At 39.7% G+C, this 19,370-nt stretch overlaps 1 protein-coding gene across 9 annotated transcripts in view; it reads left to right on the forward strand.

The window, feature by feature from the left end:
- The first annotated feature begins 3,319 nt into the window (after positions 1 to 3,319).
- PCLO (piccolo presynaptic cytomatrix protein) overlaps positions 3,320 to 19,370 on the forward strand; it is a 372,356-nt gene continuing 356,305 nt past the window's right edge. For 8 of the 9 annotated variants that reach the window (XM_040548292.1, XM_040548308.1, XM_040548314.1 and 5 more), the window contains exons 1-2: positions 3,410 to 3,789; positions 9,585 to 10,833. In XM_040548292.1, coding sequence (XP_040404226.1) covers positions 3,545 to 3,789; positions 9,585 to 10,833 — 1,494 coding nt within the window. In that variant the 5' untranslated portion in view covers positions 3,410 to 3,544. Of the gene's footprint in view, positions 3,790 to 9,584; positions 10,834 to 19,370 lie in introns of all 9 variants that reach the window. The other variant, XM_040548286.1, reaches the window with a different exon arrangement.

A 19,370-nucleotide genomic window follows, 5' to 3' on the forward strand; every position in this document is an offset into this window, starting at 1 on the left:
GATAAAAGCAATGAAAATATTACAAAAACTGTAAGCAAGCCCTCAACGAATAGTTGGGTTTGCCTCTGTTCATGATTACCCTTTTTATGTTATCTGCTATCTAAGGGAAGGGAACTTGCTTCTATGTTTCTCCCTCTAAATTTATATGCAGAGTTCTAATTTGCATGCACTTTTGAAGAGACTGTTTTATCTCTGAAGGGTTTTAATCATATTTACCAGTGACAGTGATTAAGAAAATATATTTTTAAAAAAAAGGTATTTAGTCTGATACCACCAAGCTGTTCCCTTCAAGTTGGACATTATGACTTCTGAGGAAAAAAGCTGATTCATTTGATAACTTTTCTTTCCTTGACACAATGGACTGTTATGCCTCATTAGTTTGTGAATTTCATCAGTAACGCTAAAGTGGGAGAGTTGGTGTCACTTTTGGACAGCAAGAAGTGTTTTGGGAGAAAGGAAGATAAGGAAATGATGGGGTGTAGGGAAAACAGGCCTGCACTGGGAATTCTGGGACAGATAACTATTGATTTCATACTGTTTCATAAGAAAAGGTAAATGTCATAGAATTGTGTAAACAGTCAGTTTCCACAAAAATCCTTAAGATATTTGAAATCATCATTTTAAGGTGACATCCTTGGTCCAGTGAAGCCAATCATGAACTTCCCACTGAAGGTCATATCTCATCCTGCCTCTCCATATGGGCTCAGCTTAGTTCTTTACACATATGTCTCTTTCCTCCCTTGCTCTATCTCAGAACACATTAACAGTGAAACAGGAACAGTGTATGTAGTTTCAATCAGTAAGCACTATCAAAGCTGCTATTTCCCCAGTTTTAATTGTCTTACTGAGGAAATTTGATGTTTTGTTCTCACTTGTTTTGTATGCATCTATAGCTGACATATACCATCTGTTTTTAAACAGAACATGATTTCTAGATCTGTGTCAATGCTCCAGTTACCTATTTTGTCTTTGAATAAAGAAGCTGATTTACTTTTGTTGTTGTATTTTAAGAAAAAATGCATTTGGGAATGCATTAAACTTTCAGTCTACGTAACTAAAGTATATAAGTATATTTAAGTATATGGGGATGTTTACATTATTATGTATCATAAAACCAACTGCTTTCACCTATAAGATCCCTCTTTCCCCATGTTTGTTGTGCATTTTCCTTCTTCCATGCAGTAGCACTTTGCACATTCATTCGTACATGATATTCTTGTGTGCTAAATGAAGAGAGATGTGTGTGTATTTGTGTGTAATTGCCTCTTTCTAAACCCCTTAATCTTTTCTTCAAATGCCAGGTAAATCTGCCTTTGTCTGGGTGTGCCATGTGTCACAGGCCTCTGTCATGTCTTTACGCAGAAAACCATGTGAGCAGGCATCTACTTACACTCATGTTATGCTTCTCCATTTAGAGGATTTTCCCTCTGTGCTTTATCACGTCATCTCCTGCGCTGTTCCTTTGAAGTCTAACTTAAAAGTCACTTGAGAGAAAAGTAGAGAGCCCCCAACTGCTACCAGTTTAATCATTTATTGTGAACCAGTGGGGGGGGGGCGGAAGGTTTCTGATTGTAGATATACGAACGTACTATAAATATTTGGATGGCATCCTTACCGAGGTCATGTTGGGAGATGATGTGCATTGTACATACAGCTGTTTCTAGAAAAAGATAGTAATGGCAGTACAGAAGGAGACGAGCAAGAACACCAAATGCTATCACATCCTTGTAGTGAAAACAACTGTTATTTGTGAAGAACTAGGTGTTTGTTTTGAATATTCCAATGTGTTAATTAGAGCCACAACTTAGCAAGGTCTCTAGGGAGTCTATTTGGCTATTGGAAAAAAAAAAAATGCCCCCAAACAGGGCAGGAAAACTCGTGACAAAAGATATAGAAAGGGCAAGCAAGGTACTTAGTGGCTCTTTGCCATGGCATTTATGGGTAAGATTTGTCCTTCAGTCTCCCAGGTCCCTTAGCCTAGCAGCAAAGAGTATGTGAGAGTGAAACATTATCTATATTAGAGTAAGATAGATTTAGGGAGCACTTAAATTGTTTGGACATACAGAAGCTCAAGGGACTAAGATGGGCTGGATCAAAGGATGCTGAGAGACCTGGTTAATGCTAATGCAAAGTGACTTTCTATCATTTTCAAAAAGTCATTGGGAAATTTTCCTAATGACCAGAAACAGGCAAGCACTGCACCTGTCTTTAAAAAAAGGCAAGAAGGGGATCCACAAGAGAACTCCAAGCCAGTTAGCCTAATTGGACTAGTTTCCTTCCTGGGAAGGTTACAGAGCAAATCCTCCTGGAAGCCCTATCCAAGCACATGAAGGACAAGAATGTGATTGGAAACAGCCAGCATGTGTTCACCCCAAGCAACTGATACTCCATCAGGCTTTCAGTATGATTTCCCATAATATCATTGGAGCCAAATTAGCGAGACCTGTACAGTAGATGAAAAATAGGCTGAACTGTCAGGCTCAAATGGGTTGTGGTTAGCAGTTTCTAGTCCAACTGATGGCAAGGTTACTAGCTGTGACAAGCAGTATCTAATGTCTCCATTTATGATGTGAGCAAAGGTATGGAATACTCCCTTGGCTGGCATGTGGCTGATGCCAGCTGGGGAGAGTGGTTGACACACAGTAAAATAGTGAAGCACAGGGCTGCTGCTTTTGGGATCCTGACAGGCAGGAGCAATGAACGGGCTGGCAGGAACATCACAAAGTTGAAGAGAGCTAAGTACAAAGTCCTGTACCTGGGATGCAGTAACCCTATGTGCTGGGAGAGGCTGGGTGGTGAGTGGCCAGGCAGCAGCTTTCCAGAAAAAGTCCTGGTGGGCAGCAGCATGTCCTTGTGATGCAGAATGGTGGCTGTGGGCTGGGCTATATCACCACAGGTGCAGCCAGTGGGATAAAGGAGGTGATTCTTCTCTATTCAGCAGTCGTGAGACTGCATGTGGAGTATGGTATCCAGCCTGGGGCTCTCCAGTCCTGCAAAAAGCCACAGTCATCACGAGGGCAGTCAAATCCTGGAACGTGAGAGCCCCGAGAGGCTGTGAAATCTTCATTTATGGAGACTCTCAAAGCTCAACAACCCGAACAACCTGCTTTAGCCGGCCCTGCTGGGGAGGGAAACCTCGGGTGGGCATCCTCCAGCTGTACCTCCCACCTTCCCCTTCCTCCGCGCCGCTTTCGGCCGGATCCCCGCGGTGTGCCGTGTGCGGGGTTGGCTTTAACGGCGGGGTGGGGCGGCGCGCGTGTGTGTGAGTGTGAGGAGTGTGAGTGCGTGTGCGTGGGGAGCCGCCCGGAGCATGCGCTGCGTGGGGCGGCGGGCGGCTGGCGGCGCCGCTCCTCCCCGGCAGCCGCGGCGGCAGCCACCGAGCCCGGCCTCGCTGCTGCCGCCGGTGCCGCCGCTCGGGGCCGCGGTGGCGGCCGCGGAGCTTTGAGCGCCCGCCGGGGAACGGCGCTGTCAGCCGGCCAGCCGCCCCCCATCCCCGGTCCGAGCCTGAATTGGGGAGAGAGGAGGAGAGCGGCGAGCAGCGGCCATGGGCAACGAGGCGAGCCTGGAAGGAGGAGAAGGGCTGGGAGCCTTCCCCGAAGGGGCGGCGGCGGCGGCCGGGGATGGCGGCGGCCCCGCGGCCCCTTTGCAGCGCCTGGTGCCGGCCGGCGTGGAGGCGGACCTGAGCCAGCTGAGCGAGGAGGAGAGGAGGCAGATCGCCGCTGTCATGTCAAGGGCGCAGGGGCTGCCCAGAGGGAACCTCGCCGGCGCGGAGCCGCCTCCCATGCAAAGGCACGCGCGGAAAATCGCCCTTCTTCCCCCTGCTCCCTTCCCCCTTTCACCCCGGTTCCTCGCGGTGGGGCTGGGGGCGAGTCGCGATACGATCCGGGCCCGCTGCATCGGGAGCGGGCGTTGCGGTTTGCTGCCTGCCGGAGGGAAAGGGGTGGCTGGCACTGGGATGGAGCTCGCAGCCCAGCTTTTTCTTTCCCACTCCGGGGCTTTCTGCTAATAACGGCGGTCCTCGGTTCCAGTGGGCTGCGCCCTCTCCCCTTCCCTCCCGTCACACCGATCCGGAGCACGGGTACTTTCTACCCCTTTAGAGGGGGAGATTCGCAGACAACATCTCGGTTTTCTCTGTGTGCGTGTGCGCTTTATGGGGCTGGAGTGCCCCACTGCTCAGGTAGTAGCCGGGGAAGCTCTCCCCAGGGCGGATGGATTTTGTAAGCATCTCTTTATGGAGGTATGGGGAGAGGCATTCTTGTTGAATCTTTCAAAGCTTTTGGGCATAATGCATTTGCTAGCCATTACTCTGCCAGTTCTTATCCTCTACAACTATCATTTGGCTTCATTAAATAGTAATGGATGGAGGAGGAGGTCTGTTCCAGTGTTTTTTTTTCCTTTATTTTTCCTCTCGATTTTTTTTTTTTTCCCTTGAGAAGGGAAGAGAGGCGAGAGAACAGGAATTCAGTGTTCTGTGTAGTAATGGCTTTACCTCGTCGTTCATCTGTGAAGACTAGGTCACTCCCTTCCCCTGTTCTTCCCTACCCCATAGTAAATTCACTGCCCGAAGTGCAACAAGCCCGATGTCCCCGGCCCGCCTGGGTTCGCTCCCCAGCGCCGGCCTGCCCTGGTTGGTACCCGCAGTTTGGCCTCCGTGTCCCTGTCCCTGATCCTAAACCCTCCTCCTTTCCCTGTCCCTGTCTCTGGTCCTAAACCCTCCGCCTTCCCCTGCCCCTGTCCCCGGTCCTGAACCTGCTGCCTTCCCCTTCCCCTACTTCCAGGGCTGACGTCTCGGTTGCTCTCCGTCTCCGGGTCTGGGTGTGTTGTTTGTCTTGAAGGGGGATGCTGAAGGGAGCCTCCTGTACTATTCAACACGGTTCTTGTGTATTGACCTCACCCCTGATAAATGCATGTTTCGTTTATATAATACCGGGATTATATAGGTGAATTTTAGAAAAGAAGCGAGGGTGGGACCATATTCATCCTTGGGTAAAGTACAGAAGTCATTGGTATTATAACTGAGATAGATGTCTGTTTTATTTTTTTATTACTATTATTATTTTCAACTGGAAGTCAAATCGTGCATATTTGTTAAGCAGGTATTAACACTGTATGTAGAATATAATATTCCATGCGGTTCAGGTGATCAGTTCTGTGAAACTAAGCTCAGAATTCCATTATGTATAAACAGCTTATGAACAATGGTACAAAGTTTGTTGTTTCATACTAATCTTCCAGTATAAAGATAAATGTCCTAGGAAGACTGTAGAACAGGCTAAAATATGAATATTCCTACATTTATATTTTTTTTTCCCTAAAAAACGCACTATTATTAGAAATACTTTTGATCTTATTAGCACACCATACTTTCATTCTCTGTTTAAAGTAAAGGCAGTCTAGATTTGTGAATTACTGCCTTTTTTTGTTGTTGTTGTTAAAATTGTCCTTTTTAACTCCAGGTCAGTAAAATAGCCTATCATCTAGCTTCTCTTGTGGGTGTGTAGTGATTCCCATCGTAATATCTTTGTGCCTGTCATAATGTAATGAGGTTACTACTTGTCTTTGTTTTTTTGGCTTTACTTGCTCCTCTTGTATACCTCTATTTGCTGCTGAAATTTGCCAGCAATGATGGGAATGATTATGAAGTACTTGACCCAAACCCTTGGAGTAAGACTCACCTAAAGATTAAGGATCAGCCTCTTCTAGACTTTAACCCAAGTAAAGAACTAGCCTGCTGAGACTCAGATTGCATAGCTTCAAACTTTATTTATTTTTTTTTTAGTCTGTGTGGAAAGTCCTTATTAAACAATGCTCTACAACTGTTGTTTTCAACAGCTTTTTTTTCTGATTTGACTATGCCAGTCCAAAAGTTAAATGATTGAAATGGTGATCAAAAGAGGAATGCTGATATTCAGGCTTCCAGTGTATATAGCCTTGCATTATACCAGTGACCCTGTTAGGTTGTCTCTTAGTACTTGTGTGTGTTTTTTTCCATGTCTTGTTAACTGGATGTTTTCATCTGTACTTGCATTTAAACATTAGTGATTATCCAGTCTGAGAGACTGATCATTATTTTCTATTTTAAATCCCCCCCTCCCCCCCCAGGCCCCCAGTAAATTATTATTACTATTATTATATTTTTCAGTGTTATATTCTCTTGGTTCCAGGCAGAGTTTGGGATGCTTAGGACCTATAGAATAATTCCATCCGATTTCAACTGCCTGTCTTAAAACAAAGCAAAACAAAAAAATGTTTAGGAGTTTTAGCTGAAATATGCACAGTTAATTTGTAAGCTTGTTCTAGTTGTCCTAGTTGCATTGAATGATCCTGCAACTTTGTCAGATGTCCACTTGCTAAGGAATTATTCCACATCACCTGAAAGGAATAGGTGACCAAACTTAATATATGAGCCATCTAATACAATCATTTTTATTTTGAGTAGATCACTGTGGTTTTTTACTTGTTTTCAATTCATTAAGTTGTTCATAACATACAGTAGCAAGAAAGAACGATGTATTTTTAGAAAAAAAATGCTAAGCCCTTACCGAGTATCTAAAATGCATTTGTGGTGTACTTTCTAGAAGAAAATTGTATTTTTGGTAATACCATCACTTTTTTTTTTTTTTTTTTAAAGGAGAAGTCAATTGAAAAAAAGGCCACCAGGGTTATGTTTAAGTTTATACATATCTTGCCTGTAGATACAAAGATATCTATCTTGTTTAGTAATTGTAGTTCTTTTCAAAATTATTTATACTGATGAATGGTAATAAGACATGCCTTTAATGCCATAACTATAAAAACTATTTTAGAATAACTAGACTAACAGTCTTTTTGTTAAACTTCTGCTTAATTACAAGGCAAGCTTTGATTTGGCTATAATACTCACTTAAATGAATAAAGATGAATTCTGTGAATCAAGGCCAAAGTGAGGAGAAACATAGAGCAAAGAAAGGAATTAGGTGAGGGAGGACTAAATTATTTTGTTTGTTGAATTTAGATTGATGCTGTTTTTTGTGGTTTAAAAATAAGAAAACACTTGTCAAATAAAGACACTTTTTTTTCGCCCTTAGAATTTCTAATTCTCCAGTTTAACTAAATTCATTTGATGTCAGTCTGCAATTGGCTGTAAAATAGCTGTAGAAAAGAAGGCTTCAATCTTCAGCTACCTAAAACTAAAGAGATTAAATCCTGGCTTTTGAAAGAGGTAACATTTCTCAAGGAGCTTGTCTTTTCAAGGCTTTTTCTTCCACTATTTAAGCACACTCAGTCTCCATTGCTTAGAAACATTATTATGTATAAAGGCAAGACAAATCTAGTCTTGAGAGTACACCAGCGGCCTTGCAGAATCACTTCGATTTTTTTATTCAGTATATTCATGGGTTGTAATCTCATTTTAAGTCCTGACATCGGATCAGGTGGAAATTTATGGATCACATTATTCTGATAAAAGTGAAAACTGAAGGAGAACCTCCACTGCAACAAGAGTTAACAGTTATTTATTCCTGTTAATGTCCAAGCTCATTTTTTATAAATAGTTTTATTTTCTTCTTTCATTTTCACACCCTAAGGTTTGGCTGTGGTACCAAGTTTCCTGACCTGAGTTTATTAAAACTGTTAAGTGCAGTTGAACCTTTTTTTCCCATCACTTTTTGCATGGCTTGATTGAAGCATTCCAACACTTGCAGACATGAATGCTGAAAGCGGACCAGACTGCTACTGATACAATAGTTGGAATAATTTCACTTAGCAAGCAATACTTCAGATAAACCTAGAGTTCTTGTCTAAAATGCAAAAAATAGAACTGCATGTAGACCTACCTATCTGCTAATGAAACTACTAATTTTATTTTATTTTATTTTATTTTATTGCAAAACTGTAAAATACTTGATGGAATTAAATTATTGTTGGAACTTTGTGAATTATTATTATCATGAATGAGTTAACTAGCATTTACTGTGTCAGTAGAGACACAGCTGCTCCCTTTGTTGGGTTGCATATTAAGGTTGTAAACTTCTCACTCTTAAGGCCAAGAATTTTACAAGGAGTGAGGAAGAGTAAATGTAGGTATGGAAAGCTGGAAATAGTTTGTCCTTAACAAGCATTACATGTGGAAAATTTTAATTTTCCAAAAAAGTTCAGATACAAGATTGAGAGAAAATCACATGTTGTGAGAATTATAATTGCAGAAATGGCTACCGTTTAGCTTTATCCTTTTATATTGCTATAACTAGGTACGCAATAAAAGCTCGAAATATTCATCAGCAATAATACTAAGCCCATTGTAATATTAACAGTGCAAAATACAGTGCTCAGTGCACTGTATATAATTATATAGGCTTTTGATAAAACTCTTAACTAAAAAAAAATATTGCACAGTTCTGTTTATGGAATAGAATTAAATTAAGAAATGATTGTTTATTTTGCTCTGAATGTCCAAAAATAAATGTAATGCCTGGAAAAACAAGATCACAGTTAACTGGATCTCTCAAACTGAAAACTGAAAATTTTATAGTTGCAACACTGTTTTTGTGCTGAAGAGAACACCGTATCTTCCAGCAAAATCACAATGATAGCACTGAATAAAATATTTTAATACATCCTTCAGCAATAGCACTGCGTACAATATGATTTCCTCAAGCTGCAGTTGAGTATAGCAACAGGTAGGATACTGTGCCACGTTTAAAGATATAGTCTTGATTTTAGTTCCTACTTTTTTAGTCTTCTTTTCTCCTATGTGAAAACAAAGCAAAATGTTGTTGTTAGAAAATTAGGAAACATCTCTATGTAATTTTATTGGAGAGAGGGTTTTTATTTAAGGGCAATGCAAGTTTTTGGGGTCATGCTGGGAGGAAGCTCCTCGATAGTTCTACTTGAAAAACAAAAACAAAAAACCCTTCAAGCTTATTCTATCAACTGGCATGTTTCAACTGGTTGAAAATTCTTATGTTTGTTAAGTGGTGAAGTAAATACTTCCACCAAAAACAAACAAACAAAAAACCATATACTTCCTAATATACCTGGATTTGCAGGAGTTTAAATTCCTGCTGCATATTGAATTCTATATATATCAAAATTTTGTGCAAATAGCCAGAATACAAGTGCATAAACATTTTGTAGTGTGTGTGTGTAAGTTGTTCTTTGATCTGCTCATTTTCCAAAAAAATTGTTATTTTCAGTCTTTGTCTCCAAATGTTTGTATCTCAAGGGACAGAGTGGAAAGTTAGTCATTTGGATGTAGGTATAACAGGAAGTTGTAGCTTTGAGTTCTTCAGCTTTTTGAAGAGAAAATTATCTGGTTAAATATGGTTATTGTACTAGATTATTTTCTAAATAGTAAGTCATTTTGTGAATATTTACATAAGCCTTTATAGAACAATACTTTTAATTTAAATACTTTTTACATGCGCTTGCAGTCGGTGTAATAAGTCTCGGTCTTGCAAACACTTAAGCACCTGAGGAACTTCAGTGTTACCTAAGCACTTCCAGAGGCACAGATACAGGTTATTTTTTTTCCCTAATACTGTGCATTATTTTAATTTTATTGCTTTTTTTTTTTCCTTTTTTTTTTCTTTTTTTTTTTTCTGCAGACATCCTGAGCTTGATACAAGCCACCATCCCAGACAGCCAAGTAAGCCTCCAGATCCAGGACCAGGTTTAAGTAAAAGCAGAACAGTAGATGTGCTGAAGACAGAACAACGGGCACCTGGACGGAGTCCTTCTTCTATTAGTCTAAGGGAATCAAAGTCCAGGACTGATTTTAGAGAAGATCAGAAGTCAAGTATGATGCCCAGTTTTCTCTCAGAAGCCAATCCATTGAGCGCAGTCACATCAGTTGTGAACAAATTCAATCCTTTTGATTTGATATCAGATTCAGATACAGCCCATGAAGAAGCCGGTAGGAAACAAAAGGTTATCCAGAAAGAGCAGGGGAAACCTGAGGAGCAGAGGGGCAGTGCAAAACTTCCAGCTCAACAACAGTCTCCAAAGCCAGTTCAGCCACAAGGACATGTCAAACCTACCCCTCAGCAAAGTGAGTCTTCCAAAGCAGTGCCTCAGCAGCAGCAACCTGGGGAGCCAAAGCAAATTCAGAAACCAGGCCCTGGTCACCCAGCAGACTCTAAGCTAGAACAAGTGAAACAACCACCCCAGCCACGAGGACCACAAAAATCTCAACCCCAACAGTCGGAACCAACAAAGCCTGTTCAGCAACAAACTTCTGCAAAACCTTCAGCGGGCCCAGCAAAGCCATTACCACAGCAGCCAGACAGTGCTCGAACATCATCCCAAGCGCCACCTCCTGCGAAACCATCATCACAGCAGCTGGGACCTGTAAAACAGCCATCTCAACAACCGGCAAGGCAAGGAGGTCCTGTCAAGCCGTCTTCCCAGCAAGCAGGGCCTCCGAAACAGCCTTCTCAGCAACCTGGACCTGAAAAGCCATCTGCTCAGCAAATGGGACCTGCAAAACAAGCATCACAGCCTGGACCTGGGAAGCCACCTCTGCAGCAGACCGGGCCTGTAAAACAAGCACCACCACAGTCTGGGCCTACAAAACCACCACCTCAGACTGCAGGGGCCACAAAGGCCCCAGTACCACAGCCAGGACTTACAAAACCACCAGGCCAGCAACCAGAGCCTGAAAAACCCTCACAGCAAAAGCAAGCCAGTGCAACCCAACCTGCTGAATCTGCCCCAAAGAAAACCTTTTGTCCTCTTTGCACTACCACTGAACTGCTGCTGCATACTCCAGAAAAGGCCAATTACAATACATGCACGCAGTGTCATACTGTAGTCTGCAGTCTGTGTGGATTTAATCCTAATCCTCACATAACAGAGGTGAGTAGCTTTTAAACTGATGTTCGTTACCAGAGGACAAAAGTTTAACTTCATTATGCTGAAACATCAGATATGTTTCTATGGACTATCATGATCATTTAAGGCCTTATCAAGTTCAGAGAAACAAATCATACTATTTAGGAAAACACCTGCAAGTAAGAGGGGATTTAGGGGAAAAAGAAGGTGGTGGTTCTCTGTTTGTACAGTCTTCAAAAGTGTTCTCTTGTTTCTTCATATAAAAAGGGGAACACTGTTGTGAGTGTTTTGCTGTTTTCCTTGATTTTAAGTACTCATTTGCCATGTTTATAATCAGACCACAATGGTCACGTGCTATCACGTTTATAAATGCATAAAATATGCTGCTACAAGAGCTAAGTAAACAACCAAATATGGAAATGACAGTGTTCATAGCTCCAGTGTGGGTTTTGGAAAAGGATTTGGGGTGGATTTGCTTCATAACTGTGTCAGCATTCATTAGCTGAAAGCCTGAGTCATGAGTTTTGACTTGGTGATACTCAGGTTATTTCATTCTTGTGGGATGCTAAGAGAGATCTCTGTGGACTGTTTCTAACCTTGATCACCATTCTTACTGTAATTATATAACATAGAAATGGCATAGAAAGTAATATTAGGACTTCAAATGAACCTACCTTAACCTGATGTTTGCATTAGCTTTATATATATGCCTGTACATATATTTGTACTTTACTTGATCTGTATGGAAATAAGGCTTCATATGAATGTCTGGTCTCTTCTTATTGCTTGAAGAGCTGCTTATGCATCCTGATACTCTAATTTTAAATTTGCAATGTAGGTGTTTGTGTTTTTTTTTTCCTTTTTTTCCAATAAAAACACTTTAATCAATTTATAGAAATTCAAGCATAGCAGACCTGGCACCAAAGACTGGCTAGTAATAAAGCAGACAGAAAGGGGATTTGGAAATCTTATTTTTGTCTTGTTTTGGTATTAGTTTAGCTGAACAGAGCAGAGATGTCAATAGGAAGAAATATAGACTGGTACTTTATTTGGAATCTGTCAAATAACCCTAGATATAAAATTGCAGAATCAAAGCATTGCTAAGGTTGTTAGGTGCATCTGGAGGTTGTGTAGTCCGACTTCCTGCTCAAAGCAGGGTCACCTAAAGCAGGTTGCTCAGGACTGTGTCCAGTTCTGAATATCTTCAGGGATGTAGATTCCACAACCTCTCTGTGCAACTTATTTGCTCTTGTTTGCTTTGTACTGCAGTGATTTAAGGAGATTTTTGGTCTTTAGATTGCACACGTTTATTAGTGATATTTTTAGGCGGTACCTGGTGAAAGACAGACATCTGACAATTATTTGTTGATTTATTGTTAAATTTGTCAAAGTTAAACCTGAAGGACTTGCAGTTGCAGTAGTATTGGTAACACATTGAATCATTTAGCAGTGTGTTCTCTTGTTTGAATTTAGGGAAAGTCAGGCTTGAGATAAGTTGGCATTAATGCTTGTGGATCTATAGGACTGGAAAAGGATTGACTTAAACAGCCCTGTGCAGAAATTTTGGAGCATCTGCAACTAAACAGATTCTCACATTATCAGGGCCTGTGCAAGGAAAAAAAATATACCTTATTTAAAATCTGAAGATCTACTGTCATATTTCCAACGTTTCATTCTCGATAGCTTAGGGTGGAAAAAAAAAGTCATTGACATATAATGGACAAGTAATGCGATGGATTGTTGTTAAAGTCAGAGGAACTTCTGTAGGAAAGCTTTACCTTCAAGTTCTGACAGTGTTTTTAGACCAGAATCTCTTACATTTATTTGTGAGTGCTGAGTTCTATTTCCTTAGTGATTTCCTGGAGTCTCTCAGAGCTCCAATTTCAACTTCCTTTAAAACTTCCGATGTTCTGTGGAAATGGTTGACAACTTTGTTGTGTTCAAATTAAGTGGATTTTAAGAGAGAGAAAGAAAGTGTGTTTATGTAAGAAGGTCTCAAAGTAGTTGGAAATTCTGTGAAACAACTAGTTTTTGAAGAGGGTACTCTGTAAGTGTGAAATTCAGGACTTTAAGACAATAAATACAGCTGCATTTAAGACTAACTGATTACATACATATGTAAAAGCAAATTTGAATTTCATATTACGCATTGAAGTAAACACAGGATATGCATTTATTTCATGATGAAATCATTTCAGTAAATGAAGGTATTGGGCATCTAATTTATTCAGCTATTAGTTCTAATCTGCTAACTCCCACTCAGGCTTTTCTCATTTGCTCAGCTTTGCACCACCAGCTGTCTTGCTGAAACTTCATTGTGGGTGTCCTGCTCTGATCTGCAGTGAAGTGCAATGAAATCACATCTGACTACTACTGAACAGTTGGAGCAAAGTAATAGAACCTGTTCTGGCACATAAGAAAATTTGTCTTGCTCCATGTGCAAAGGTTCCCACTTGAGTTATTCTCAGTCTTTCCTTCTAGTTTCCCTTTAATTTTAATATTTAAATTATTAAAAAGTTTTTAGTTTGTCCATAATAATTTACACTTTCCTTCCTGTCTAGCACAAAACCCATGGCCTTTGTTTTAGCTGTCAGTTCTCTTGATTATGTTGCAAGCTTTTTCTTTTGGTTTCTTTTATTTCAAGTCCTTCTAAGCTGTTACGGAACAAAAGTCCTTCTATTACTCATGCAATTACTGACTTTATCTGCACCTCTTAATGTTAGACTTCTCTTCCTATCCTTTTTGAAAAATTTAATGATTCTGTAATCCTGTGTTGTTGCCTTTGCCATGCCTGTTATAGCCTGTATTTTTATTGATTATGTTAAAACACGTTACCTATCTGAAAGCAGTACCTCCAAAGTGGAGGTGGGGAGAGTTAAAGGCGTTTATTTAGAAAAGGATTTATATTAATTTTGTTCTCTGACATTTTCCCCTGTACAGCTGTTTGAACTACCTTCTTAAAAACCTCTTTAGCATCTTCTTACAAGTTTCTTACAGGATAGTTCAGTCTTCATAACCAGCAGAGTGGTTATGATCTTTCCCAGTGTAGATCTGTCTAAATTTCTATATTCTACATTTCTAGCTGATTCTGGAAGGAATATAGCAGGATTTACAGACTGGCTCAGAAAGTAATTGTATGTGTTGTAAAACCATTATGGAAAGTGCAGGGTTTTTTATTTTATTTGTATTATCTTTTTCATTTGGACTTCCATTTAAAATGCAGTAGTGCATGCACTGGGTCTGTTTTTACTCACTGGAGAGAACTGTGTAACTACCAGCAGAAAGTGATACTTCACTGCCACAAGGTCAGACCACTGGAACTGTTTCTCTGAACCATCTGACATTGCTGTCCCCCTGGAGAAAGGGGATAGTCTGTATCCTGGTTTTGCACCGCAGTCCGGGGAGGAAGCACACCATACATAACGTGTTCAGTAACATATGTCTCTCTAATCTGTCTAGGTATTCGTACCTCACTCATCACCCTGGCACATGAGTGCCTAGCAACAGTTGCATAAAGTACTGGGAAAAATACAAACAGGTTTGACTGGTACTCTGTTCTGTTTTTCTTTCACTTAAATCAGAAACTTGTAGCAGCTGTGTATTTACATTATCACATGATGATATTTCTTTTTTCTCTCCCTATTTTTTTTTTTTTTAATATTTTGCTAAAAACATTCCCAACAGCTATGAGTGTCAGAAGCCAGCACTACCCCAAAAGAGATTCATCTGTGTATCTGTGTTGGTTCAGTTCATCTGAATTTGAGTAGGTTTTCTTAAATGGGCGTATACGTCTGAGGGACTATCCATTTGGTTCCACGTTCATGTGTGTGTTTTTTTTTTTTTTTAAATGAAGTTAGATTAAAAAAAAGCACAAGCTATTATAGATAAATCTAAGTGATCAATGCATATGTTTGATAGCTTATTTATGATGTGCATCTGTAAAGTTGGTGATGAAGTGGAGTTTCAAAGCTATTAATGCTGGAACCTTGGTTGTATGGGAGCTCTCCACCAGGAGACCCTTGATGCATATGTGTGCAGGGTGCCTGTCTTCTAGGCGGTTTTTAGAAGGATTATTTTTCATGCGATGTACCTACCTCAGTAGGTGTTTCACCCGCTGTTTCAACATGCTTTTGAGAGATCATATAAAATTAGTTTTGAACCAGGGTGTAATTTTTTACTTACATCCTTGCTGGAAATTGCACTTTCAGATAACATGAAGGTGTGTATACAGGTGTAGAAATTGTTTACTTGCCCAAAGATCTGCTGGATGGAGGAAGGTGAACTCTCTAAAACCAATTTTATTGGTTCTGGCTATCTTTGAAATAACATGTCTGCATTAAAGTTGACTTAATAGACAATGGAAAGGAGAGCGCGGGGAAAGGGTTATGTCTCCCAGCGTGGAGTGTGTAATTTCAGATCAAGTAGAATGTTTTACTGGACCTTTTACCAGCCGCTTCAAAAGAGAAACTTCCAACCTTTTTTATTTTTTTTAAACCAATCTGAAAATATAAATATTTTTTTTTTGTCTTGGGTGAATGGTGAATGGCGATGGTGTCAATTTTTTTCTTCTAACAGTAGAGCTAGGGAAATTTCCTGATTGGTTGCTCTAGGTACAAGTCTTGATTTTTGGTCTTTCTTTCTGAATCCATTTTTATGTACAATCTTATCACAATCACTGATAACTTAGCAGTATTTAACAGATAACAGAATTTAGTTCAGATGCTCATAATGATATTCAGTATTTGTAATTGTTTTTATTAATGTGCTACATCTCCAAGTATCCTAAACAGTAGCAAGTGCTTGGACATGAAATGTTTTCGGTAACTAAAGAGAATTTAAGCAGTCAGAAGGGCATTAATTTTCCTCGGTTATTATCATTATTATTAGCATGTTTAGGGAAAGGAATATAAAATAATTTAAAATACTACTTAAGGAAGATGACTGTAATTCCTGTGGTGAATCCAGAAAAATTTTGCTTATACCTGTAATAAAATTAATAGAAATTACTCTATTAAATCTTTGTTGATAACATGACAGTGAAGGAAGCAAATGATTGATTTCAAATATTCCATGCAGTTTAGTCTGGGCACTGTTCTGTTGTAGTAGGGCATTAGAACCCATATGCAACATGGACTGGAAATGAGGTATAAACAAAAATAAAGCTGCCATCACTGTGGATAGTGATGTGTCATGAAATAGATTTTTCTTTTAATACAAGGAAAAACAGCTTTGAAAGTGTTTCCCCTATATAAACTTAGCCTGGAGGGATATTTAGATTTATATAAATAAAGCAAAATAAAAGAGAGGGGGGAAAGGACTTGAGTCTAACCATCAGCTGTTATAATCATGAGGCGTAAAGAAAGAAAAGTTAAAATCGGTGCCTTGATTTTGTATTTTAACTTTCTCAAAAGCATTAATTTAGATATCCACTCTTAATTATGCCAAAGAAAAGTTAGAGATATTCTGTAAAAGAGGATAGAGTTTAGTCTGAATTTACACTGGCTAGATTCAGACAAGCCTTGTTTAGTTAGTTATCTTTTAAAGACGATCAATGCTTGAAATATTTTTGAGTGAAATACTGGTGTTGGTTCAAACACCTGGGGTGTTCCAGTGGTACTAATGCTGCAAGTTATATGGAAGTGGAGATTTTTCACAATTTTGGAGATGAAATGAATTTTTTTTCTTTATTTTTGCCCCTAGTACAGAATGCTGGTTTTCTCTGTGGAATATTCTAAAGCACAATCCTGTGACATTTTTTTTTCGGAGGAAGACTGCTTGCCTGCATTGCTGCTTTACATTTACAATTAGTTTATGGTATTGATGATTGATAGTTAATGGTTTTGATGCCCTGCGGTTTTTTTCTTTTTTTTTCTTTTTTTTTTTTTTTTCTGTTAAGAAAGGGTTATGGGAACGTGGGAAGAAGCACACAGCTATACATGACAAATAATTTATCTGTGATTTAATTGGGCAATATTCTACAATATGTTGGAGTGTTTTATCACTAGCCCAGAAAACTGTCCTGTCCAGTTTTTAACACGAGTAAATAATAAATTAATCTGCATAGCTAAAGATGTCAACTGCAGGGAGCCATCTGTGCCAGTATTGCTGTTGCTCAGCAACTGTAATTTACTACTATGTTAGGCCACGTGATGTGGGGCTGCTGTTTGCTGGGGAATCAGTGGGCAGGATGCGTGGCCCAGCCCTGCTCCCAGCACTCAGCATAAGCCCTGCTCAGATCCCAGCCACGCTCGGGTGCGCTCTGTGCAGCACAGATGAACCTTCTGAACCTTTTCTTTGCTGCGCTCCTGATTTTCCGTTCTGTTTTTTGTTTGTCGTGTATGCATTTCTAGAATGTTGAATCTAGATGCAGTTAAGGAAAGCAATCTGTGATGCGTGATGCTGTGCGCTGAGCTGTGCTTCAAATTCTTTTTCCTTGTCCTGTGCATGAGGCAGCTTAAACACATGCTTGGCTGTTAACACTCACTTTCAGAGATTCCAAAATACTGACATTCAAAAAAAAAAAAAAAAAAGAGGAAAAAGGGGGGTGCGGGGGGATTGTTCATTATTTTAGTTTATGATTCTAATTGTATAAGCCATAGAATAATAGCTCCCCAAACACCCATACTTCAATACAAGCTATAGCTTTTTGTATTAGTAATTTAAGCAGAGTATGCTAAGGTTGTGGTAAGTGCATAATACAATTCATCTAGTAATGCATTTTAGTAGTTTTAAAACACCTTTGATATATAAGTAGCATTTAAAAACGGTTAAAATGGCTATTTAAAAAGTTTGCTCGAACACTGGTTTAGATGCGAGCTACAGTGGTTGTATCCATTGCTGCAGTTCGTGAAATTGATACCTGGGGAACATGCTGCTGATGAGAACCTAGCACTGTTTTTGTAAGCATCCTGAGTCAGCGTTTCCTGATGAACTCCCTAGTCACCTTTCACAGCTGATGTCTGAAAGGAAAATAAATATTTATTTTGTAGTGATAAACTCTTTGCCTAAAATGAGGATCACTTGCACAGTGTATGCAATAGTTATGTTTGTTTCACCGTGATTACTTCAAATAGCTGAGATGTTATTCATGGAGCGATGGTATCAAAGGAAAAGTTTGTCTCTAGTTTTGCCCAGGCTTGTTTAGAAGACCTTTCCAGCTGTATGTTGAAAAAAACAGATTTAGTTTGTTCTGTGGTAGCTGTTCTTTTTTGTTCATAACAGGATTTTCTGGGCTAGTTTCTTCTCTGTGACAGTATTCTACCACCTTACTTGAAGCTGCATAAAATCACGGACTCAAGTGTTTTAATTTTTCATGTTTCTCATATCATCTTGGCAGAAATGTCTTCAGAGAGCCAAATCTGGATTCCTCACTTTCCTTCTCTCTGAAGTTGTCAGGAACCCGATAAGCCAATATGTTTCCAGACTAGAAACAGATCCTTTTGATAAAGCTTTGGGGCAGAGCTGAGCAATGTCAGCAAAGTCCCTTTACATCTCTGTGGCAGTGTGAAGGCCCTATAAATCTTTATGCTTCTGTGGCAATGTAAAGGGATCTTAGTATTTTATGCATATCTTACAGTTCCTTTTTATAGTACCAAATGACTAAATGAGAATGAGACCCATTGCCTCGGAACGCAGCTCTGTTCTGTGAAAGGACTGTTAAAATGGCTTCAAGAGCTTCATTTGCATTGTGTGTCAGTACGTTTTCTGTGAAATATGTTCAATCTGCAAGTCCAAGTTTCCTTCTCATTGCACATCTGGAATCTTAGAATTGAGCTGAATTCTATTCCTCCCCTACATCATCTGCAAGAGAAATTGAGCCTGCCAGTCGATGCACTAGCTCTGACAGTTTTCACATCGCTTTTGATGGGCTTGCATGGTTAGAAGAAATCCAAACACTTTCACAGAAAAGACTAGGCTCCAGATTGCCTTCAATTGTGTTGATTTTGTTTGGGATAAGGAGAACTGAAGTGTAATTCACATTTGTTATTGGAGTCAACTGTTAGATTCTGAATGCATAAAGAAAAGTGAGCTGTAGAACATGGTGCTATAATTTTCCTCAATTTAATTCTCCATGGATGTTGTTACTAAAATGTCATGAATAAAATAATTCGGTGCTCCCAACTAGTAGAATGAAGGTTTTATTTTTTTTTTTAGATGTTGCAGATGATAATGCATAAAATATATTTTAATTACTTGTACGTTATGAGGGCACATAGCTTCTATATCACTGAGCTGGAAGGCAGGGTAGCGCTTTCCTGTATTCGGTGTTTGTACTCTGAACAAAAGTGCTATGTCAAGTCTGTCACATCTCTAGTCCTACTCAAGGCACTTGACGGCATGGCTTGCAGGGTGAAGAAAATCACTAATGGATTTCTTCTGAAAAGTTGGCACCCCATTTAGCAGTGTAAAAATAGACAGATTAGGATCCTCAAAAACAAGAATCTCCTTTACAAGGGAACTGAAAAAGCTCATGTGTTTGTTTTGCCTTGGAAAGTCTTTTAATTCTAGGTAGAGAGAGTTATGAAGGAACTGCTATCCAGTAAGACCTGTAAGGATAGATG

This window comes from Cygnus olor, chromosome 1, assembly GCF_009769625.2.
Source record: "Cygnus olor isolate bCygOlo1 chromosome 1, bCygOlo1.pri.v2, whole genome shotgun sequence".
NCBI lineage: Eukaryota > Metazoa > Chordata > Aves > Anseriformes > Anatidae > Cygnus > Cygnus olor.